Source organism: Thalia democratica, chromosome 9, assembly GCF_965202585.1.
Source record: "Thalia democratica chromosome 9, ktThaDemo2.hap1.1, whole genome shotgun sequence".
NCBI classification, from domain to species: Eukaryota; Metazoa; Chordata; class Thaliacea; order Salpida; family Salpidae; genus Thalia; species Thalia democratica.
The window spans coordinates 11,406,740-11,433,591 of record NC_139173.1 but is presented as its reverse complement, the minus strand read 5'-3'; the positions used below and the strand labels follow the sequence as shown (position 1 = coordinate 11,433,591).

General features: G+C 25.9%; 1 protein-coding gene across 1 annotated transcript; it reads right to left on the bottom strand.

Moving 5' to 3' along the window:
• Window positions 1-10,229: 10,229 nt before the first annotated feature.
• Window positions 10,230-25,831, bottom strand: LOC145844150 (transmembrane protein 45B-like). Its single transcript, XM_082951512.1, has 8 exons — window positions 25,717-25,831; window positions 24,783-24,883; window positions 24,105-24,275; window positions 23,313-23,419; window positions 19,702-19,833; window positions 14,033-14,150; window positions 11,903-12,014; window positions 10,230-10,715 (listed from the first exon to the last, which is right to left on the bottom strand). The coding sequence occupies exons 1-8, from the start codon at window positions 25,806-25,808 to the stop codon at window positions 10,568-10,570; spliced, it is 981 nt and encodes a 326-aa protein (XP_082807638.1). The 5' UTR covers window positions 25,809-25,831; the 3' UTR covers window positions 10,230-10,567.
• Between the last annotated feature and the right edge of the window lie 1,021 nt (window positions 25,832-26,852).

Genomic DNA, 26,852 nt, shown 5'->3' with positions numbered 1-26,852 from the left:
AAATTATTTTGTGAAAGTTTAATACATTTCACTACTTGTTGTCAGAAACTTACAGTAGAATCTAAAGATAAAATTATAAATAGTTTTTTACTGAAATTTTTTTTTAATAATTAAGTTATAAATGAGAGTAACAAATGGTCAATGTAAAGCATTTATTAGATTAAACTTATATACAATTAAAGGAAACAAAATGTTAATTTGACAAAATAGAGACATTTTATAATCAAATTCTTTTTGTGTGCTCAGTTCAGTTTTTTTCAATTGAAAGAGCTTCTAATTAGTTTGTCATGGACATGACATTAAACAGTATCCTGGTGTATGACTCAATAACCAAAAGGTTTTTTTGTACACCAGGTCCTTGGACCAAATTTTAGAGCACTTTTTTTTCTTGTTCTTGTTAATAAGGTCAAAAAAATTATTGATCTAAATTTTTTATCTAAATATTTGATAATATTTTACACAATCTTTATCATTTGTCAAATGTTCAGACCTAGAGGATCTTTTAGCAGCGTGTGTGGTTGCTTAGTCTTAATTTCAACTTTAATTTCAGATTTTTAAACTATCAATTTAAACAGACATAACATAACTATTATATAGATAATGTAACTAAAGTCATGAATGCTTCAACTTCACAAACTGAAAGAAGCAAATAGTTTATTCGAAATTACTGGTACTAGAGCAAATTTTCTTCAAAATTATACTGTTAGATAAAATCATATAGTAGTCTACTCTAGTGATGACACAACAGCTAGATTGCTACATGTAATAGAGAAAATTGAAATTAAGTTAATTATTTTTATTTAAGTTTTAAATTAAATTATGTATTACTAGCCAGCCTCTAAAAACGAGTTTCCCACGCTCATTTTTATAATCCAACTTAACAGAAATTTAAAAACAATTGCCCTTTTACTAGTTAATTACCAATTTCTTCATATCCCCTACTACTTATTGCCCTTGATAGCTATAATCAAAATACAGGCAGAATGTTCTTTTGAATTTTGCTTATTGCATTATTAATCAATCAATCTAAACATAGTCCAAACAAAAAATATATTTTACATTTTCACAATAACTTTTTCAAAAAAGGTGCTTTTTATAAGAAGAACTGACCAGGAAGAAATTAAATAATATTACATCAATAAAATCTCGGTCGGCTGCAGTTGTAAGTTTTTGAAAAAAAATTCATGGACAACATTGTGCAAATATGGTAAAGTAATCATAGTACAGTATATAAATAATATCTTAACTCCTAAACCGAACTATTTTTACTAAAAATTTTTAATCTACCTATACCATTACCCCTAACATAAATTTAATAAAACTAAAGGTAGTTATAAGATATTCTAAATGTATTATCCAGATTTATAAAAATAAATCGAAAAAAAGTTTTCACAGTTAAATCTTTAAAAAAATAGTAAAATGTTAGCAAATCAGAAGCGTTTTATATTTGCAACTGACAGATGAAATTTAATTAATTCAATTTTCCAATCTTCTGTTATTAAATTGTCAAATAGATTGGTTATCATTTTATCTATAGAGCAAAGAAAGATACACTTATTAAAACAAGTTGTCACATATTTTCAGAATTTCAAGCTTATACGAAAAAACGCTGCTTGTTATCGAGCTCGAGCACTGTATTCCAATGATTGCTGAATCTAACTACTTTATGAAACTAAACTTTGATTCAGTAAAAAAAAATCTAGCTGTGGATTAAACATTGATTCAGAAATACAAGTACTTAATGCAGCAGAGAGCTGTTTTGTCATGACATTACTCAACGTAGTAAGTACACAAGAATAATTCATCTAAATTTCGACTTCCGCTTTTATTAATTCGAGCTTTAAACTAAGTTTTAAACAAAGTATCATGTTTCAGTACTAATATTGAGTATGCTGATATTTAAAAACAGATATACTTTATAACCAACAATTAAACTCATCCAATTGTAATATTACAAGCAAGTACTGCAACCAAAATAGTTTTAACATAATAGTTTGTAGGGGAAGAAACTATTATATTCTGCAGTTGTTATTAATATTCCACATTTAAATGCAGAAATTACTTGTAAAGAAATCAGCTTACCACAAATGATAGAAGGCCGTTTAGATGGTGGTGTAGTAGTGTAAAAGGTGAAGTTTATGTTTTTAGTGGCACTGATCATGATGTAGATTGCGTAAAATCTGTTAAAAAGTACTCTCTTTTCACTAACACGTGGGAATATGTGAAAAACATATCAAATGGTCGTGAATATTTTTCTACCTGTTCTTTTATGGATAGTGTTGTTATCTCAGGAGGTTTTTTCTAGGGCCTTCTACGGCAACTTGTTTTGAATTTGATACAAAAAGTCTTGAATGAAAAGAAGTATCAAAATGAATGAAGCAAGAATGTTTACAGCTTGTTCAGTAATCAGAGGAAGAATTGTCGTATATGGTTGATTCAACAATAATGCAAGTTTAAATGTTTTAATAATGCACTGTTCAAGCACATGACCATGTTGCTTATACTTGGTAAAACATAAACAATATGATTCATCGAAGATGTAATCACAAATCAATTGTAGTAAAGAACAAATTGTCTGTAATTGGTGGAGCTAGTACAAATAAATGTGAAGTTTTTGATTGAAACACAAATACGTTTAGCTTGTTAAAGGAACCTCAAATACCCGTGTCCCGTACTATATGAAGTTTTACAATCCTAAAAAAAGTGATTATGATCGGCAGCAAGCTATTTATTATTTTCAGTCATGTTTATGTCATAACTTACAACTTCGAAAACGATTAATGGCCAGAAAAGCATGTGAAGCAACAAAAAATATAGTAAGGTTTTCCTGCATAAAATTGCCCTTTAAAAATATTTAAAAGAAAGAACAACTATTAAAAATCGGTTAAAAATAAATAATAAATAGAATATTTTTTCTTTTGTTCTTTGATTTTTGTTGCGCAAAATTTTGTAATTTGTTTAGTTTGTGTGTGGTATAAATGTTAAATTTTTAGAAAGTGTTAATATGGGTTTTGTCGTATACTTCAGTAGGGTTTCATTATAAAACTTTATTATAAGAAAAAGATATCGAGCACATTTAAACAAAACAGGTTTAAAAAAACTTTTTAATATAATTGAGAAGGCAATAACTCATTTAAGTACATGTTTAAAAAACACAAATACTGATTATTTTTGCAGATTTATTTTGTTATGTTTTTACAATTTTAACCTATTTCTCACATGATATGTTAAAACAATACTTTTATTATATAATTAGTAAAATTAAAAATTGCTTTAACAAAAAACACTTTACAATTTATTTTATTAGTTTATGATAATAAATTAAATTTTACATAAGCCGATTACTTAGAGATCAAGATATGAGCAAGTATAGCTTGAATTTGATAATTCAAGCAGCTTTTAAAAATGGTGCAGCTCAAATAAGTTGAACTTACACCTGACTATGTCTACCGAAGGCGACTCGTGGCATGGATCATTTGTGATTAGTAAAGTTAGTCATAGTTTATTAAATTCTTAAAAGTGATTTTAGTCATTTTCAAAATCCTTTCAAAAAATTCAAGTAACAAAACCCTGTTCAACAATATAAAAAAAAGACTATAATGATGCTTTAAAGATAAACGGATACAATTATAAAATTAACTACACAGAAGAATGCAAAAATAAAAATAAAATAAATAGAAAAAGAAAGGTTATATAGTTCAATCCTTCACATTGAAAATATGTCAAAACAAACATAGGTAAAAAGTTTCTAAAATAATAAACAAATACTTTGGAGAAAATAGTAAGTTGAAAAAGTATTTAAACAAAAACTATTTAAAATTAAGCTACAGCTGCTTGACAAACATTAAAACAGTAATAAAAAACCACAACAAAAAACTAATAAACAACAATAAAATAACTAAAGATGAATCATGTAACTGCAGAAAGAAACAAACATGTCCCCTGGAAGGAGGAAAATATAGGGTAGAAAATTTAATTTACCAGGCAACAATAAAAACAGACAATTCATGAAAAATATAAATTGGACTAAGCGCCAATTAGCTAAAAAAACGTATAGCAACACATAATACAACAATAAACAGCAAACCAAACGACAAAAACTACCTCCAGTACAAACAAGCAACCGAACTATCAAAATTAACACATATATATTTCTAAATCCACAGATTTATCAGATATAAAAATCTAAATAAAAATTTATTGGTGCTTTCCATTTTTTATTGGAACATTTTTTACAGTTTTAGCTAAAGTATTCTTCAAATACACCCTGAAGAACTTATCTTTTAGTTTTTCATTGAATACTTTTAGTTAAACCGTTCTGCTTTACTATATAAACTTTTAATTAAAGTCTACTAAAAAGTTACTCGCTGATACGAAATGAAAACAGTCAAAATGTGAGTTTAAATTGCATACATTTTTTATATAAAAAAGCATTAGACCAAAAGCTTAAAATCTTATAACTTTTATTTTAACCGGACTTTCTTAAATTGCTTCTTAAAATTTCTTAGATGTAATCTTATCAACAGGAATATTTTATAAGAACTAAATTTAGTACAAAACTTTATTCCCTTCATTTCCAGTTCAAAGCGATTTACGCCCAGTGTACACTGTACATACGGTATTATCAAAAAATAGTTAATTTCAGATTTTAAAGAAAATATTTCAACATTATGCTGCCAGCGAGGAATTTTTATAACATTTCCGCAAAAGCATTTTTCAAGTAAATTTTGCCCACTGACTAAATAAGTTGCCCACCCCTATTTAAACTTTATAGGCTACCAGTATTTTATGCAATTAAAGTTAAAATTTAAACGAAGTCTTTTTGTTAACTTATTTTATAACTAATAACTTAATAGAAATTAAAACTACTTTTATAAAATTTTAGTTTTGTGTCGTTGGCAACAATCTTTAATGTATTCAATCTTTAAGGCCCAGTTTATGCAAGCAGAAAAAGTTCGTTTACCAAACAAAATTTTCAAATCCTTATATTAGTAGTTTTAAAGTAATTACTTTCTTGTTAAATTTTATTTTTAAGTATAGTTTTAATTTTAATTTTTATCGCTTGTTTATTTAGATTGTTTTAATTCTAACGAGTTTTATTACTATACCAAATTTATTTAGCATAAACACTTATTTAATTTTTAACATTTGATTATTAAAACTTAAAACTTTAAAATTCAGTATGATTTTATTTCAATTTGTATTCATTCCAATTCAGTAAGAAACTATTTCTGATGAGCCTTACTACAAAAGTACTAAAATAAATTTAAAGAAAATGAAATGTAGTCTGTTGTATATCTTAAATAAGCCATGCAACGGAAAAAAGCTGTTCAACTAGTTTCATATAAATGTTTATTTTACTGATTTCACAAGTAAATAATTTGACACCATAAGTGGTTTGTACGAGAAAATAAATCCAAGTACCAATATGTTTGAGTTGGAGAATAGAATTAAAGTTCTTAGGGTAACGGCTGAAAAAAAAAATTGTTTTGCGTTAATTGATATATCTGATTCATATTGGTGCTATCTAACTAAATTTACTGTGCTTGAATCTAAACCTTTTATAAACTGTTTGTCATTTGAAAGCTTCTGTAACGCAAATTATATTAGTAGACATGACACAAGTTTTAAACAAAAGCAAATGCTTTTTTATATTATAACTACGCTTTTTTGTGTAATCTATTTAGTAAACTGTTCTTTGCGTTTTTTATACACAGTGACAGACAATCTTACTAAGGAAAGTTCTATCTAGGTGAACGATATTAAGAACTTTTTTATAAGTTACTTAATTTTTCAATAATATAATATATTGCAAATAATAAAATAACAAAAGTTTATTCCATGAGATAGCTATTAACAAAAATTTTGAAGCCTGAGCACAGAAACAAGTAAAAGAATCTGTGCACACTAGATTACTAAATTAGTTTTTTTTATAAAAAGTTACCAATGTCATAGCTTAATAGTTGTACAGCACATCCAAGAAACAAAGTGTGCACCTAAGCTTAATAAAAAGGCTAACACTATTATTCAAACCTTTGACATTATTTCTTAACAAAGTTCTTTTTAATTTTTAGGCGAAATTTGTTAGAGCAAGTGAAGCAAATAAAAAAAAGGAGACAATTATAAACAAGCTTCTTCAGGATAAAGATAAGTTGAAAAAAAAACTAAAAAAGTTTGAGCATAGGACGAAAAAACAAGAAAATAACAAAAGAAACTGATGGAAGTCAATAAGAGATTTATGGCAAAAAACAAAAGTTTAAAAAAAAAGATGCAGAAAGTGAGACTGCAAAATGAGAATATAATAAAATAGGTAAAGAAGAAATTGTTATGTCGATGGGAAAAACTGATTTGAATATTATAATGGAAGGAAAAGTTGGTAATAGAATTGTAAAGATTATAAAGCTCGCAAACAGTCGTGAACTCAAATCGGTCGTGAACGGTCAAACGGTGTGAGCTCAGAAACGGTCGCTTCAGTACTTTGTACTTGAGCCCGCTAGGTAAGATCATAACAGCGGTTTCTCGCGACTATGCCTGCCTGATGAGTGTTAATTAGGACGAAACAGGTCGTAGGTTGTCTCGGATGCTAATGTTGTTGTTGTTGGTCGTGTAAAGTTCATTACTTATTGTTGATGGCGCGAACATCTCAACTTTGCTGATGATGACCGAGATAGATATTGGTAAAATCAAATAATGAATTGATAAGCTTTGGAATGGAGAGTACAAAAGCTCAGAGTTGCACAGAGCTGGACTTAACTGCAGAAGTACCTTTTAAAAAGTTTAAGTTTCTTCACTTTTAAACATTTGCAGTTTTCTTTAGAGACACAGGGCTGTAGCTATTAATGTTTCAAAAAAGAAAAAAAAAGTTTTTTTTTTTCTGGAACTTAAAGTTTTATATACAAGTTTGTGTTTATATCTAGCTTTTCCTAATATCTCTTTTTATAAAAAAAAAACACTTTTCTACTTTTTTAGTTAAAAGAACTTTAAAATAATAGATGTAATAAGTTTTTTTTAAGCTTTAAATCTGTAGTTAAACTTTAACTTTTTTATGGATTTAAAAAAGTACGTATTTTTTTTAATGCTTACGAGCTTTATGTATAAACCACTCCAGCTTTCAGAGCTTTGGATTCTAACTTTGCATTTTATAATTCTTTAAAACAAAGTTTCGTTTAAGTTTTAACATTTTATTGTTTTAAACTTACCTTCTTTGTCTTTTTTTTTAAGAATGCTGTCAAAAATAGATCTTTAAGTATAAAGGTTTGAATTGAAAAAATATTTATTGAAACACTTTATGTGATTTGTGTACATTAAAACTGTTTTAAGTTCTGCTACAGATGAACAGGAATTAAAAATAAATTGAAATAAACTAAGGGCAAAATAGAAAAATATAGAAAACTGATTTTACAAAAAAAAAACGAAATAAAAATTAAAGCTGATTATAAAATTATCGTGTTGTTGTTTTTTTTTTGCAAGATTAATTTGAGACTTAAAACATATGTAACTAGTATCAAAACAATTTAGCTAACCATAAAAATAGTTGTAGAAAGATATGTTGTATTTCATTTTCAATTATATCTAGCTTTTCCTAGATTCAATTACAAAAGAAGTTCAAGTTTAAAACTAGTTTTAAAACTTTTGTAGATAACTATAAAATAAATAATGATTTTAGTTGATTAGGCACCCCTAAAAAAATGGTTCCGTGTTTGTTTTGAAATCAAATCATTTCTAACTAATATGTTTTTTAAAAGTTTTGTTTTAGTCGCCCAACTTTTTGTCTTTCATGTAATTAATTGTAATTTTTTCAATTTACAAGTCTATAAAGTTACAATATTTATAGATTTGCTGAACAAAAACAAAAATCTCTTATAAATTAATTAAAAGCTCTTTTTAAATGGTTTTAGAACTTTAGTGTTTTATAAACTATTGAAAGGCTATTTTTGAATTTTTTTTATTTAGTATAACTCATTACTTTTAGTTTATATTGAGTTATTTAAACCACCAAAGTCATTTGTTTACAATTAAATATATGGTTTGCAAGGTTTTTCATAGACAAGCTCTTAAAAACTATAAATTTATTGTGACATTATGATAGATTTACATTCTAAAACATGGTACAGCTATTTTAAAGGTGTGAATTTTTTTGTGGTAGCTTTAATCTAATACTTACATCTTGAAAATTCAGGATTTGAAAAATAAGTAAGATAGCATAATCAAGTCTCTTAGCAAATGAGAAAAACTCATTCAAAAAAATTACAAAAATAATGTATACACTTTTTTTTTGAGGGACTTTTCCTATATAACTAGTCTAAATAGGCCCCTGGTACAAATAAGCTCACAATAAGTTGTAACTTAATGTGCACCGATTTTGAAGTAACCATTTATCAAAAATACTTAATAATTGTAACTTGTATTTATTTTTACTAACTTTAAATATTATTAATAGCAATAAACTTCATTTTAGTTAAATTTTATTAGTCCTTTACTTGAAATTTGAACAGTAAAGTATTAACTTAAACATCTGTTCATCCTGAGTAAATAAAACTCCAAACATAATTGCCAGAATTTGAGAATAATTCTCTGAAAGTAAATGCTATTTATTTAAAAGCGTCTAGTCTTGACAAACTAAAAATGATAAGTTGTTAAAACAGATATATTTTAACAAACTTTGTTTATAATTGCTGTGCTTTAAAATAAAATCGATGATTTTTTATGAATTAAATTAATTTAAAATATATAACTATTCAAAATATAAATTTAAGTGTTTGTTAAAAAAAGATCCTAGTGAAACAAGTTCATAAAATTAAAATGGTTAAATTTACATAAACTTATGAATTAAAACGAAACAAACTTTAATTATCCTATTACACGGAGTATATAATTTTATTTTTCTCGAGTAATAGTATTCATTGAAATTGCTTAATGAACTTAAATTGTCTTGGATTGTGTAAAAAGCAGTATGTATATACTTTTTTTAATTCTAGTAAATTTGACATTTTTTATTGGTTAAAACATTGACTCCGGTTTTTTATAGCTTTAAGAAAACAAGTAGAAATCTTACTGATCTAGTAAGAATAAAAGTAAATAACATAAAAAGTTATGAATAAAAATTTAAAGACAATTTAGAACTTTTGTCATTAGTATAGTCATAATATAATGGTTCAACTAAATGCAATTGGATAAAACCTTGTTATTTGCACAATGTATTTTGTGAAATTAATTTATAAGAAAAACAAAACTGATGTAAGTTTATCATATTAAAAAATATTTTTACACAACTTTCAATTTGCAATTAAGTACAAAACCTGATGGTTTTATTTAAATACGATAGAGTTTGCTTTTATGTTAGTATAGTGTAGATGTAGTTTACAACATTTTTTTGTAACTATTTGAGATTTAACTTTAACGTTTTTATTCTATTTAAATTGGTAAGCATTTATAAATCTTTTATTATTATTTATATGAGCTTTTTTTTTTTAAGTTAGAACTGTATTATACTAAATATATACTTTTAGGAAACTTCGCTTTTAAATTTAAAAAATTCGTTATAAATCAATTAAGAAACGATATGTTGAAATGCGTATGTCACTACACAACAACTCATAATACAAAACAAACTAATCCAAAAAAAAAACTAAGAGTGCATCTAAAAGTTTATTATCACCAGTTTAAAAATAATTAAAAACAATTACACGACAAAATTGGAATATTAAAGTAATAGTTCATGAAGACATTCAGGTGACATCGACCAAATATGAGAAGTACTGAATTGCATAACTGTGAAGCAACATATGAAACACAAATTAATGATTATTCAAATAAAAATTTCAGTTTTTGTTAATAATCGATGAGCTTCTTTTTTTAATTTACTGCATAACAACGTTTAAGATATTATAACAAATACAAAATAAGGAAAACAAAATTGGTTACAGCTTAAGGAACAAATTACATAACATAATATTAAAAAACAGCAGAGACTAGATAGTCGAAAGATGAGTTGTTTTTTTAAAAATAATTAGATTTGTTTTGTCTTAGAACAAAAAATTTAGCTACGTAATTAGTAATTTACAAATACATACTTTGCTTTAAGTATATACAAAAGACAGGAGAAAATATCTTTTAAACATTATTTTTAAAGTACTAATCATCAATTAGAATTTAAATAGTTTTGTATTAAATTTTAATTTTATTAAAACTTACTTTATACATAATTGAAGCGCAAAGAACTAAAGGTCATTTAGTTATGTTGAATACTTTGAAAAAAAAAATTAAAATAGTGTTACAAACAAACTATAGATTGGTTTTAGTTAACAAAAAAAAGGTGTATTATAATTAAAGATAATGATTTAACATTGATTAAGAAAAAGCGATTTACTCTTTTACAGAAAAAAAAATTACAGTTATCATAAAAACTAACTAAAAACCTATAAAGTTTTAATTATTTGAATCGTAAAGTCAGCTTGGTTGTCTATTTGCTTCGGAACAAATACATTATTATTTAATTAGTCAAAATCAACTACTCTAAGTTGTTGCAACAAGCCAGGTTGCTGAGTCTTCATGTTTCGTTGTGACGTCACAACTCATCGTCGTCGAGGTCGTCTGATATCATGCGGCTTCTCTCGTCCCTGATGCTGGATGAAGTGATGTGTCCGTTGGAGGGCAGCAGAGTGTCGTAACCTCTCGTGAATCTCTTGTCCAGCTTGCCTGTTTGCTTCAGTACTCTGTAACATGAGTATTGATAAACTAACATCTTTAATAAAGTTATATAAGCAATGTGCAGCACTCTGCGAGTATGGTTGAGGGGGGTTAGTAATTATTAAATTTTTTATACTTGCTCGAAATTAATTTTTTTTTCATTTTACTGAGAATAAAACAAGCACGCTTTAAGGCAGTTTAAAAGAAATTTCTTTTCTGGCAAACGCCTTAAAATGACCTATAAATGAAAAAACAACCTTTATGTAAAAGAGCACTTTATGTTTGAGATTTTATTTTACAAAATATAAATGTAATTGTGACTTAAACTATCTCTAGTGGATTTTAAGTTTGTGTTCAAACTGTAGGTTATTTTTTAGTTTTCACTTAATAACCTATATAAAAAAAAATTAGCATTTTAACTTGAAGAAACTAATTCTAAATACAAATTTCAATTACACAACTACCAATTTAACCCAAATTAAAAAAACTTTGTATAGTGTAAACCATTAGTTCTGAAGTCTGTAAAACCAATGACAAGAAAATCACTGAAAAACTAATTTTGTGCTCACTAGACAGATAAAAAAACTTTTTTATATAAATAAAGTGTAATTATTATGTTAATTTTTTGTATTTTTTACCTCAAATGTACTATAACTTTTTTCAAACGACAAAACAAATTAAATAATTTTTGAAAAGAGTTAAGATAATATATTTATAAATTTTTTAAAATATTAGGTTGCTAATATGTTTCTTAACTAATATCCAAACGAATCAAAATCAGTGGAATATAAGAACAATTTGCAAAGTATTTGATTTTTTGAAACTGACGTACGTTTTGTGTTACTTCTCTGTGTACTTATACTAATGATTTATATTGAGATAAAACGTACTTATAATCTACTTTAACTTCTATCCTATACTGTGTTTATGTTTTTCAGAAATCTGTGAAATCGTGTTACTAGTTTTTCACAGAAGAAATTATGTCAGATTCAATAAACAAAAGTACTTTGCAAATTGTTGATAACACATATTCGCCTGTTTTTTAATCATTTAAATTACTCATCAACGTTTCTGTGCACAGTAAATTAGTTTCTGTTCAACCTATTGTGCAGAGATACAAACTTTTACTGGTGGTGTAAGCATCGTTAGGTTAGTAAATGCGAGTGGTTTTTTGTAAATAAACTTTGCACAAAATATATACAAAACAGCTTACTTGTAAACGAACACGTAAACGGTTCCTATCATGAAAATAGCCAATGCTAAGTGCCACGACCAGAACAACGTGATGAAGTTGAGTATCGTGTGCTCATCCCCCAAACATTGCTCTGTCGTATATATTGTTTGTTAAGTTATATTATAAACTAACTAATGATCTCTTTCTAAGTGAAAAGTTGTTTTGAAAATTGGAAGCCGTAAGTATACATGTATTAAAAAAACATGTTATTTCAATACAATTACTGATTAAATTGTTTGAAGTTTACAATTAAGTGTTTTGAAATTTGTAGAAATACCGTCATTCTGATAAAGTTTAGTAGAAAACGACTGTTTTATTTAAAATATTAAAAATATTGCAGTGTTATTGTATTCAAAAGTTATTTTATACAATTATAGTAGGTTATTTTGTTATTAAGTAAGCTCTTCAAAATAGTTATAAATTTTAGGTTCTAAAACCTATACTTTACTTTTTAGTATAAAAAGTTTATGATACACGCTAATAATTTGTTTTAAAACTAAAAAGAAATATGAATTTTGAAATTAATGCTTAAATATTAAAACTTTAGTTATACCAATTCAAGTAAATACTTTTTTTTAATGTATTATAATTACATTTATAAAATATAGTAGTTGGTTCACATTTAATAATTATATATACATTCTTAATTTAATCTAAAAATGCAAATTTATTTATTAGTTATTTTTCAAAAGTATTAATATAAATTTTAAGCTGGTGGTCACTTTAGGTACCACAATTCTGTAGAACTGTGATATTAAATTATCACAGGGAAACTTAGAAGTTGAAAATTTTAGTACTTCGAGGGTTGTTATTACTATAATCCAACAAAACTGTTTCGTTTGGATCTATTATACAGATAAGAATAACTAGTAACATTTTGAACATTGAAATGAGTCAACAAATTCAAATTGTTTAACACTAAAACTTTATAAAATGAAAAATAAGTGTTTTAAAAATTTGTCTTAATGCACCTAAATTTTTAGAAAATAAAATTTCACACTTTTCATTCTGATTACAAAGCATTCAAGTATTACGCAAAAAAGGTGTGTTAGCATAGTGACCAATTTTTTTGTTTAAACAAGAAATCAGTTGCTCATAGAAAAAGCTTTTTGCACGTACAAATAAAAATTTTGTATTTCAGAAAAATTTATTTTCTTGAACAGTTAGTTTTAGTTTCAAAAGTATTATAAAGCTTGTAAATTATGTACCTTATAAACCAAATTGAGGGCTTTTTTACTTGAGGTAATAACTATTATTACTGGTGTTTAAATTTATTTTTATAAAATTAAATAGTTGTGTTAAAAAATAATTCCTACATAAACTTTATTATTTACATAGAAAATAAATTCTATATAAAATAAATCTTTAAAAAAAAGGTTTTTTGGTGCTTTATAAAAAGCCTTAACATAGTTCAATTTTTCAACGGCTCAATAAGAAAACTATTATACTTTAAGAACATCACCTCTATTTTAATAAAAAAAATTAAAAGCCAAAAGCTTCGTAACTATAAATGTTTCCTAATGAAACTATTTTCTAGTTTTAAGTTACAACTAAGATACTTTTAATAGTAATGTGGTAGTCCTTGATTAGTAGTGTACTACACAAGCTAGGCATATAACATGCACCTTATAATATTTGTATATAGATTTTTGTGTAGTTGTGTAGTTTTTATAATTATAAACAAATTTCAAGTTAAAAAAACTTAAAGTTATTTGTTTAATGATACTTATCAACAAATAAATTTAAATTTAATTAAATGTTGATCAATAAAATAAATAATAAAAGAAATAAATTTGTTGTATTTTTGATAAAATAAAAATATTCACAACAAATACAACATTGAAATGATACTTGCGAAAAGTATAATATTTAATTTTAAGTTATAAAAGATGTAAGTAAAAATAAGTTTTGATTAAGAAATTTGTTGTATTTTAAGCATAATGGGCGCGATGCAGACACTAAATGATAACTTCAATAACAAAAAAAGTCTAAAAATTTATTCAACTTTTTAAAAGTATTATAAATAAAACTCAAAAGCAAGTTTATTGTTCTCAATTACATACCTTTTTTACTACAACAAACAACAAGTTATATACAAACAAAACCAACCAACAACGACTTGTTCTTGATGATCCTCATCTCCATGTCTCTTCATCATGTGGTGCATCTCTGAGGATCCGCAAGGATACCACGGCATCCCGTTTGGTGGGTACAGTATATATGCTACCTGTGAAAAGAAATGAAATAATTACTGTATGTTTGCTGCCTGTGATAATTTATTAAATAATTACAACATTTAGGCTACCTATGAAGATTTATTAAATAGTTACAGTATGTAGTGTGAAAATAAATATATACATGTATTTAAATTTAGGCTATCTGTTAAATTGTATTAAACTTTTTTATTAAAAAGTTAGTAAAAAATTTAAAGGTAGATTTCAAAATAAATAAAAGAAAACTTAAATTATACTTTTTAAATAATGCCTTTATATAGGTAAACAATTTCTAAAAACTTTAAAGCGTTGAATGTGATCAACAACTAACTTTTACAGATATTATAGTTTAAATTATATACTGTTATGTTTAAATTTTGTACCTACCCCTAAGTGGAATAACAATCTGAAAGATAATGAATGGTTGAGACTTATGAAACATATTAGAACGGTTGAGTGGCAAAATGTCTTCAACAATAATGATAACGAAACAACCTTAAAACAGCAAATTAATTTACCAACTAAATTAAAAATACAAAAGTACAATCGACCTTTGAATGTACAACTTGACGACAAAATTAAAACTTATTGTAATATGGCTAAAAGTAAACTAATAAATTTAGAAGAACAAGTAAACAAACAATATTTCAAACGAAATAATTTGAATCCAAAACTTAGAACTGCTTTATATGATTTAAATACAAAAGTTAAAAATAAAGAAATAGTGATTTGTAAATCAGACAAAGACGGAAAGTTAATTGTTTTAAACCATGATGATTACAAACTTATAATGAATCGCGAACTTAAAACGTTTGAAAAGATCGACACATTAAACTCAAATAACATTGAAAAAAATTTTGAAAATATACGTAATAAAGTTAAAGATTTTATGATTAATTTACACAAACTCAATTGCATAGATGAAAATATCCTAAAACACACAGTCGGAGTAACATTTAAGAACGGAATCTACACTAAAATCAAAGGTACACTAGCAAAAAATTTTCAATGTAATGACCCAGCCTACGCCTACCCATTATTTAAAACTCATAAACTTGAAAGTTCTAAAATAAGCAAAACAAGAGTTCTTGACATACCCGTACGCCTAGTACAGTCTGCAGGTAAAATAACCACTACAAAAGTAACCACCTTTTTAGAATTAATTTTTAAACCGATTTCAAAAAAATTTTGTCAATATAATGTTAATGAATATTGCAAGGATAGTAAAACATATTTAGAAGAATTAGCTAACTGGAAAAATAATTTAAGCAACAAAAAAAATAAAGATGAAACTCTTTACTTAGTAGCTGCAGACGTGCAAGGTTTGTACCCTAACTTGTGTCGAGAACTAATTAAAGCAAGTATTTCAAATGCTCTCCAAAAATGCACAAATTACACCAAAGAAATCAGAAAAATCCTGATCGACCTCACAATTTTCTGTCTTGAAAATATTGTAGTAAAAAACGGCAATTCCTTCTACAAACAATCCAAAGGAATTATAACTGGTGACAACAACTCAGTGTCAATTGCAAATATTGCACTGCACCACGTTATAATGCCTATTGCAACTACAATTAAAACTACAAAACTCTTCAAACGCTACATTGATGATATTGTTTTTTTGTCTGAGACATTAGATGTTACAGATAATGTTAAAAGACAATTGAAATGTGCGTTTGAAGAACACAATCTTAAGCTAGTTTTCAGACAAATATCTACAAAAAATGATGGTGACGAACTTGAGTTTTTGGATATTAATCATGTCATTGACAAGACAGAAATAAGCGGGTTTTATGTAAAAAACTACATAAAACCAACAGCAAAAAATTGTGTATTTGTAAATGGAAAATCACACCATCCACGCTCCATTTACAAATCAATTATATTCGGTGAGTCAATAAGACTAAGAAGATTGTGCGAACGTGACAATGATTACTTAGAAGCAATAAAGTCTTTAAAAGATAAATGTTTAAAATCTTGCTTCTGTAAGGCTTTAGTTGAGGATATGATTAATATCACAGTAGAATGGAAAGATCGGTTTGGACCTCCAATGAAGAAGGCAAGAGAAATTAACGATAATATAAGTGTTTGGACGACAAACTTTCCAAAACTATTAAAACTCACTAAGAAAGAAAGAGAACTAAACCCGAATGTTTTAGTGGCATATAAACGTCCACAAACAATTGCGGCACTATTAACAAACTATAAGATCCAAGCCTATGAAAATAGTGTAGCAATTGGTGGATCTCACCCTTGTGGAAAATGCTTATTGTGCAACCGAGGGGGAGTAGGCGGAATGGTGAAAAAAACTAACTTAATAAAATCAAAAAGTGGTAAAACAATTGAATTAAAAAAGAATTTGAATTGCAAAAATTTTGGGATTTATGCGGCAAAGTGCAATATCTGTGGTGAGCACTATGTGGGACAGACAATTACGTCTTTTTCCCAAAGATGGTGCTCTCACAGACATAACTGGAAGAACATGACCACCAGCGAGACAAATGATCGAGCTGCACTCAAACTTCACTACGCCAACAAGCATCCAACATCGAACAAAACCTTTGAAGAAGCATATTCAATCACTTTTACAGACTCAACAAGCAACCATACGAACTTAGATTATTTAGAGAGTAAATGGGTTAATTTATTACAAGCAAGTATAAACATAAACAAAACAATACTGCCTTTTTATAGATAATAGAAAACTTATAAAATCAATAATTTTACAGTAATCGGTTTTTAATAAGATAGTTTCACAAAGAATATTTTTTTGTTTCACAATAGTTTTTAACCGTTTGTTTATTTGATAAAATGTTTACCTTAAAAAACAATATATTAGAAAAAATAATTTGCTGCTGAAACAAGTTAATTTAATTCTTTATATAATTTTTGTATTATTATCTTATTTAGATTTAAGTTTCGTTTCAAAATAGTTATTTTTATTCAGGGATTAAACTATTTCTTTTAAGATAAAAAGTTTGTAAGATACAGCTTGTTATTAATAAAAGTTTTTATAATTACTTAAAGTATTGTTTGGGAAAAGTTTTTATTCTTATTTGTATTTCGCCGACAGCAGTAACTATTTATTAACAATAACTAACATCAAACAGTTCCTTACTAAGATAGTTTTAATTTAGTTTAAAGTTTATATTGGTAAAGTGTTTGTTTTTATATTCATTTCATTTGGATTTACTTTTACTTACAAAAATACTATTACAATGTAAAAATCGCCTAGCTTTTAAAATTTTAGTTTTATACACAGTTTTGAACTACTACGTCATAATATATATTTTAACTTTTATTTATTTTTTTGTTGCATGAATGTGTTTAGTTCTACTAGTTTTAAATTTTCACTGATGAAGGACGGTTGTCCGAAATTAATTTGAAGAAAACGTGCAATAAACTGGTAGATTTTTAAACCATCGTTAATTTATTTTTTGTATTTACTGATGCAGGGAAAAAAATCACCAATAAAAACAATTGACTTGTGTCCTGGACCGATTTGCGAATTATTTATAAATCTTTACAGATATTACGAATAATTCAAAAATATTTGAAAAAGTTTTTATTGTTGAATTGGAAACTGTTTCATTAAAATGATAGATTACTTCATGCTTCATACAACATGACTTTGTTAACTTTTAAACAATAGAAAATTTGCACACAGTTAAATTGTTTTGAAGCTTTACAGAATATATTTTAGTACTTAAACTGATAACGTACAAATTTTTATAATTTTTTCGTATTTATAACATAATCTAAAGTGTATTAATAAAATAAGATTTTATTATCTAAAAAAATCATCAAAAATTTTTATTTTATATTGATTATTTTTATGTAATATTTATTTGTTATCAAAACGTATTTGAAATCTATTGTAGTGATAGTTTGAGAAATATGTTACAAAATCTATATATCGATACACTTGGTTTTTTTTTTTTAAGTTTAAGTAACATCCTTTTTATGAAGTATATTGTATCAAAATGAAACACAAAAATTTGAAGATGAGTTTATAAATTAATTTAAGTCTATGAATAATTCATAAAAGTGTAATTGGTTGGACACTATAAAAAGTTTTGCATATATATTAAAAGACACTAAAATAAGTACAATTTAGTGTGCAATATATAATGTAAAGTTGTGAAATTAAAAATAAGAAGTAGACTTATCATAAAAAATGAAACAATAGTACTTTGGGTTTTCAACATAACTTCTATTTTTATACAGTTGCCACTTTTTGAATTAAAAATACAGCCTAAGTTACATAAAACTTACATCAAATTCTGTCTAGATCTATATGTAAGTTATAAAAAATCATTTACATCTAAAAAAGATGTGATAACAAAAAAAAAAGAAAAAAAAAAAGTTTTATGAATTTTAAAATGATAAAATATACAGAAAAAAATTATAGCACGTTAGTTAATAAAAAATAAACATAGTTAAAAATAAAGTAAAAGTCAATCAAGTTTAAACTATCCCGAGATTTAAATAAAATCAAGCCTGAGTATTTAATAAAAAATTCAGTACTTCGTACTAAATTCAGTACTTAATTCAGTACTTCGTACTTAAGCCCGCTTGGTTAGATCACAACAGCGGTTTCTCGCGACTATTCCTGCCTGATGAGTCCTAATAAGGACGAAACCGGTCGTAGGATTGTCTCGGATGCTGTTGTTATTGATCGTGCGGTGAAGTTCATTGTTTATATTCGATGGCATAAAACATCTCAACTTGTTGACGATGGCCGAAATAAATACTGGCTAAAACTGATAAAACGAGCGTGGAGAGTAAAATCTCACATTAAGCTGACAATGTCTAAGACGTTGGGCTGTGAAGATTTGCCTGCGTCAATTTTTCGGACTTAACCTACAAACGGTCGCTTCAGTACTTCGTACTTAAGCCCGCTTGGTTAGATCACAACAGCGGTTTCTCGCGACTATTCCTGCCTGATGAGTCCTAATAAGGACGAAACCGGTCGTAGGATTGTCTCGGATGCTGTTGTTGTTGATCGTGCGGTGAAGTTCATTGTTTATATTTAATAAAAAGTCAAAGCAGACTGAGTCGGTCTGAGCTAACTTAAATTTATTTGATAAAGCGTTAATTACTCTAAGATCTAAACTAGCCTGAAAAGTAACAACTTAATTAAAATTTCACTTTTTAATATTATTTGGTTTTAAAAACCTTTAAATATCTAACTGTAAGCTATAAAACTGTGTAAAAATTTATGCTAAAACTAAGAAAAAAACTATTATAAAAAAGTTATGATAATATAAATATATACAAAATTGATGTTGTTTTCAAAAAAAACACTAAAATTCACTCAATATAGAGCTCTATAAAAAAGTAGTTTTACTTGAAAACTAACCTGCAAAAACCACAGTCAACACCATTTAGTTTTTAAAACTATAAACATCTAGCTGCAAACTACTAACAAGGGTAAAAAAATTCTTAAACTATTTGCAAAATTTCAATGACTTAGTTGTTGCTTTAAAAGTAAGTTTCAATTCTAAAAAAGAACACCAAATCTCACTTGATTTAAGTAAAAAATAGTTTAACTTGAAAACTAACTTGCCAAAACCAGAGTCCTTGTGCGAATACGGTGACGCTTCTGAACATTTCCAAGATGTGGAGGGTCTTCCTGCTGTTGATGAAGAAAGTCTCTAGGATGGCCACAACTGAAGAAGGCCATACCATCAGCACCTGTTAACATATATGTGAGTGTGTTGGCTTGGAAAAATGCTTTTGTTTAATAACTAGAGCTACCCGATAATTGTATACGGTAAAATGCTGCTGAGTTTTAAAAACTTAATACTGACTCAGTAACATAAAAACTAATACTTTTTTTAATGCCATAAATTACGTGAAATATACTGATGAAACAATTATAACACTTTTGTAAGTTGTATTAGTTGAAATAGTTAAATCATTTTTGTCGATATTTCGGGTATTTTTTGACAGCTTTGTTATAACACATAGTTTTATACAGAGCTAACTTTGAGTGCCATTTCAAACATCATTAAAACTTAGAAACAGTAAAAACATGTCAAAAAACAAATCAAAAAAATTAAACATTAAAACAGAAAACTATTTAACATAGAAATGACATACTTGTTTTAATAAATTTTTAAGATTTTACAAAACAAAATTACTTTTCTAATTAAGTTTTTAATTACCTTAAAAAACTTCCTCAATTGTTAGACTAGTGTTTAATATTTGACAAGTAGCAATGTACAAAATAGTAAAACTAACAATGCGTTATAAACAAATTTTAAGTATAAATTTGAATGATAAAGTTTGAAAGTAATTTTGTATTAATATAAATGTTAATTTCATTAGTTAGTAAACTTATCTTCATCACTCTAAAAACTTATTCAATAAATTTAAATAGAAATATTCTGTTAAAACATATATAAAAAACAATACGCATTTTATATTTGTATGCATTATGCATACTTTTTCACAAGCAAGACTTAAACAACATAAATGAATGTAAATGCAGCCAATTTAAGTACTTCAAAGCTGATTGTAAATTTCTACTTTTTAAAATGGAGTTATATGTTTACTATGTTGACGAAAAGGGTCTGGTCTATTTAAGCTAATGTTTAAAAGTTATCATATCTTCATATTTAATGGTTGTATAAAGGTCATAACCATTAAAACTACTAGCGTATGATCTCTTTCAATATCGTGTGAACCTGAAAAAATATCAATCTTGTCTCACCATAAATATTAGTAGGAACTTAAACCTTCCTAAACTTTTTAAGTTGTACAGGGTTCGTGCGCGAAACTTTTTTCATTTAGCCTGACTGAGAACAGTTTAGCCTGACATTTTTTCAAAGTAAAAAAAAAACCCTTTAGAAGTCAATTTAGGTATTGGGGGGGGGGGGGGGGGGGGGGGGTCTTGATTAGTACTATTGTAGTCTCTGACTTCAACCAGCTTTATCTCAAAATCATTTAATCTGCAAAAAGCAACTCATAGCTTAGTTAAAACTCAATAAAGTAAGACTAAATTGTGGAAAAGGTGATTGAAATTCCCCTATGCCTTTAACATAAGAAATTCAGTGATAAGTTTTAAAATATGTGTTATATTTAATCTATTACTAGTGAACAAATTTAATATATATTACTAAACACAATTGTAATAACCAGAAGTAAAAACATTATAACCAGAAGATTTATAATAAATTGACGTGCATTGTCGTGTTATAAAAATTTAAAATGAAACGCTTACACGAGTATTAAGTATTAAAATAAGCAAAAATGTTTATTATAGTATTTTGTCTAATACTTAAAATTGAAACATAATTATAAATCCTAAACTCTAAATAAATACAGTGATTGTTGACGTCGTATCAGATTTAAAAAGCTTACATTTAAATAGAAAAAAACCTTAAATGTTTTGTTCTTGTAAAGAAAAATGAATTGTACCTAAAATTTGTACTCCAACAAAACTTAGTACTTATATCTTAAAGCTAAGTTTTAGTGTTGTGAATATCTCTAATAACTTTAAACAAACAGTAAAATATATGAATAAACTGCTAAGAGTTTTAATCTAAAAAGTATTTGGTATAAAGCCTTTAAATTAGAAAATAAAACAGTTCAACTAACTAAGCTCTGAAAAACATAGCTGATGTAAACAAATTCAAACAAACAGCTAAGTTGTTGAACTAAACTGTAATGTTTAAACTGTATTTTTTTATGAAGTTTTATAATTATGACGTATATAATCTACTCAAAACAAAATAATGAAGATTCTTAAATTTTTTTAGAGATTCAACAAAAGGTCTTAAGCATTTATATTTACAAATACTGACTGATTTTGTCTTTAATAACTTAATCTTTATTTAGAAATAAATTCACATTTCAATTTGATCTTAAAATGATTTCTCAATCTTTTTTTTATCAAAAATTTTCAAGCATTTGAACTGAGAAAAACTGAGATTCTCAAACTTTTAAATAAAAAAACTGATTTAGCCTGACGCGCACGAACCCTGGTTGTAGTTATTTTGAAAATAAGTTTCAAAAAAATCATAATGTACCGCTAAATAATATCTCAACAGTTCTTAACGCAATTTGTTTATTTTCTTCATTTTTTTATCCAGAAGTTTCATAGAATATCAGTAAAACTTTCTTCTTATTTATCTATTAAGAGTTTAGACTTGCTCAGATATCTCTTTTGCAACCCATAACCTTAGACAGGAATATTTTAAGAAGCTACTATTTAAAGTCTGATAACTTTTGTTTATTTAGGAATTGTAATAATTATTTTTTCAATTCAATTGGTATAACCTTGGGCTACAGGAAATTTTTTTAAAGATTAACAATCATCCATTTTATACAAAATTTTAGCTCCTATGTCAAGCTCAGCACAATTCTGGTCCATTGTAAGGTAAAGAAATATACAATTTGAACTCTTATCTAGTAAAGACATAAGAGAATTGGACTGGCCAACTAATCTTCCCTTAAGTTATAGCACTTACAAAAAATTACTCTTTTGGACTATACTAAATTCTTTATTTCAGCTAAGGATATTTATATTTTTGTATTTGTTAATAAAAAAAATATATTCTAAACCTAAACTTTAAAATTTAGATGATGTATTAGTTAATTAGTAAGCTGTTTATTTTTGGTATTAGTAATTTAGTTCTGTCATTGTTATGCATTAGTTATTCTAGTATCCATTTAATTTTAGTTCCACTTCAATAAATGAGATTAGATAATCAATTACACAAACATACCCTGATGTTACTAGGAATCGTAACACATTTTATGTGAATGAAGATATTTCTGGAAAAAAATATACATTTTAAAATCTTTAATTTTTTAGGTTTGATCTATTTTATGCTTAGGCAGTAATCCTGAAAGAAGAACTTTCTACTTTGTCAATGGGCTGACAACAAAATTTTTAAATATTTCATAATTTTTTTTTTTTTTATTAACCTGTTTAACTTTTTAATGTTATCAAATTAATTAAGACGCTTAAAAGTATCTAATTTAGGTAAATCACATAAACAAGCTTAATTTGAACTATTTAAATTTATGTGAATTTTTTTTTGTTAAAATAGAAAGTTTATAATAAAACTTAAATTTATACCTCAATAAACAACCTACAATTTATTTGTAGAAAGTTTAATTTGTTCATAAAATCATATTCACTTTAAAATACTAATTGAGCTTACCAGCAAAACGTGGACCCGTATGTCAACAAGTGATCTTCCATGTAGATGGAAAAAGAACAGATAACCTTCAATAAAAAGTGCCAAACCTCCAAAAAATCGATCAAGGCCTGTTAATAAAATCATTCAAACGCTAAAAAAGTATATTTTCTTAAATAGTTAATAGTTTTCTATTATATTTTGTTTCAAATTTTTTGAAGCTAATAACCAACAATAGTTCAAATCAGTAAGAAATTTGTTCAGTTTAATACAATTAAAGCTCTAAAACCAATAACTATTTTGTTAATTCAAATCGTAGTATTGGAATTTTGAAAAGAGAGACAATAGAGCATAATCGATAACAGTATCCTAAAAGTTAAAATGTTTTTAGTTAAGTATAACAAAAATTTATGGTTTAAGTAACTAATACAAAAGTCAATACACTTTGTACACAGCTCAATACAACTTAAAAAAGAACATTTAAAAAAATAAGTTTAATAAAAGTAAGTTTCTAATGTACCATAGTCAACATGTAAAACTATTTAAGTAGAGGAAAATTTGTAATAAAAAGTATTTTAGTATAACAAATAATATATAAACAATTTTTTAACTTTTAAAAAAAGATTAACATGATTTTTGTCAAATTAAAACAACGAGATAAACACTTGTAGTAAAATAAGTTTTGGTGTATTAAATGCTTTTAACTTTAATATTTTTATATTCTTGTTTAGACTTATGTTTCTTCACATTTAAAAAATGTCTAAACTTGAAGTATTAGAAAAATCATTACCATTAAATTTAACTTATACAACTAACCAGGAGGGACAACGTGGCGGGCAGAATAGCTGATCACATCTGCCAGACCTGAAATACCGAAGAAAAAGTACATGGTGGCATGCTGCCAGTTCATTGGTCCTGTGAACTTTCCTTCACTGTTGTGTATTTGACCCATTGGTGCTCCGGGGTAATACAGTTCAACCAAAATACCTGTTACTTGTTGTTAAAATCAGTCTGCGGAAAAATATAAACCTTTATGAAAGTAAAAAAACTAAATATAATTATATTGAAACTTTAATAGAAAAATATTTTTTTAACATTTTAATATAAAATCATTTGGAATATAATAAGAGTTTATAATGTAATCTAGTAAAAAATACAAATATAGTTTTATTTTTCAAGTAAAGTTTAATACAATACTTTTAAAACAAAGATATGTTTTTGTACAATATAAAGTAAATAAACTTTATTTTACTAGACTTAGTATATGAGTCACCAAATAAGACTGATAAGAATACTTAAAACAATATTTGTTTTGAGCAAACTGCTTTAAACATAAACAAGCCAAGTACTTCATGAATAATTATTATTCATTTTAGTTAGTTATAGCTAAAATATATTAAAAGCTAACAGAAAAAGTTACTTATTTTAATTAATATAAAGCTAATAATCTATATGACTGTTTTGTGATAGTATATAATATTAGAAAAACCAAACCTATACAGATAAAGACAATTTTTGTTACACCTTCTATCACTGGCACAGAAAAGGGTATTTTTCCTTTACAGCAGTAAAAAACTTCATTTTTGCTTTTAGTTCTGTATTGAGTAGGTAATATGCATAAGATATAGCACTTATCTATTTCATTTTCTAGCATATACATGATTCATTACAACTAGTATTTAGAAATTCATAAAAGCAAGGGCTATAAACAAAATTTCAAAGTCTAAAATTTCAGACACTACTTTGTTAATTAGTAGTAGCAAATGTAGCAATTTTTTTTGTAGCAAATGCTTATAAAAGCTAAGTACAAGCTTGTAAATGAAAAAAAAAACAAACAATATTTTATTACTATATGTTCAATCAAACACCACTTCAACAAACCATTTAAAAAGAACATAAATTGAATGATTTAATTAAAACGTAAATCGTCAAGAAAATTTTAACTTATAATAAATCTTTATTTTTCTCATAACTTTTCTGTTATAAAAAAAAACAGAAACTGTTTTATACGTATAATATGTTTTATATTTTATAATAGTTTTAGATGGGTTGTAAAATTAACTTGAATTAATAATACTTAAGTCTTAATTTTAGTAATTTACTTTTTGGTGTGACAAGTTTTAGTTTTCTATTTTTTACAATTAAAATCTTATATTTATTACAATACAAGAACATAGCATATAAAACGTTAATAAATATTTGAACATTTTAAGCTTGTTAAAAAATATTTAGCAACAAAAATAGATTATACAATGTAAAAAAACAATTTGAAAGAAAATCAGAAAGTGTATGTTTCTATTAAAAAAACATATAATACAAGTAAATACAAAGAATAAACTTTAGGTATCTAAAATCCAAAAATAATTATTAAATAAGTAGTATGAGCACATTGTTTAAAGTTAGAGAAAAATAAATAAATAAAACTTACCTTAAATAAGCTACAGAGTATCTAATAGCATACCAGATTCCAAAAATAAGAAAAAAAGTTCCAGGAAGGATATGGCCACCATAACTTCCCATTGTGTTTATTTAACAAAACTATCTGAAACCACAATGTGTTTATTTTTAAACAAATAAGAGAGTGTGGTAAAAATTATATAAAACTATAACATGATTTTTAACAACATCTGTGCATAACCTTGCATAAATAATACAAACTTAGTCTAACTTTAAAAAATTTAACATTAAAAGTTTATATACATTGAGTTAATTATTTTAAACAAAATAGCACTAATTACAGTTTAACTTTTTGTAAAATGTTTAACAGCACTTGTTTAATACCATTAATTAAGTTTAAGATTATTAGCGATGTGATGAAAAATTTAACTTAATTTGTGAATGTCTTCAAGTATTTCAAATAACTGCTGTTATGTTGAATGGTCAAACAATACGAAACTATTGAGATATTTTAGAACAATAGAAACAAATGCATGATACAAAATAAGCAAATGCAGCCAATTAAGTATAGTTAAATTTTTATGGATTATAGATTTATGACAAAGCTTTTCAAATTTTTGACTATAAAATTTCAAAAACAACTTTTAACTTTAAGAAGACCTTAAAAGTGATAAACACCATATGAAAAATTATTATATTACAATAATTACAGCTACTTGTAAAACTGAATTACCAAAATTTGTTTATTTTCTAGTTTTAAAAACTGTAAGCATTATTTTACCTAAAAAAAACCTCTAAAAGCATAGCAACGTTTCAAAAGTAAGAGTAAATAAAAACTTGTTTATATTTTTAGGAGTATATATCTTATCTAAACTATATATTTTTTAATCATTTTTATAGAATAGTTAGGTGTATCCTTTTGACTCTTTTAATTTTAAAACTTAATTCAGAATTTTTAAACTATTATTAGTCAAACTTTGCTTTATGTATAAGTTATGATTATCAAAACAAAAGTCATTACACGTAGTAATATTGTGTGCACAGTTTTTTCTTTTTTATTAATTTATTAACTAAATTTGCTACTATTTTTATTACAATACTGTTGTTTATTGAACAACAAAAAAAAAGTGCTCAAAATATTTAGTTCTAAGACCTTGAGTACAAGTA

Bases quoted from the DNA above. Each gene is read 5' to 3' on its own strand.
- LOC145844150 (XM_082951512.1), bottom strand. From the start codon at position 25,808: ATGGGAAGTTATGGTGGCCATATCCTTCCTGGAACTTTTTTTCTTATT. The intron at 24,276-24,782 runs GTTTGGTTTTTC...AACAAGTAACAG, and splicing joins AATTGTCTTTATCTGTATAG to GTATTTTGGTTGAACTGTAT. The intron at 14,151-19,701 runs GTTAGTTTTCAA...TTCTTTTCACAG, and splicing joins AAGGACTCTGGTTTTGGCAA to GTAGCATATATACTGTACCC.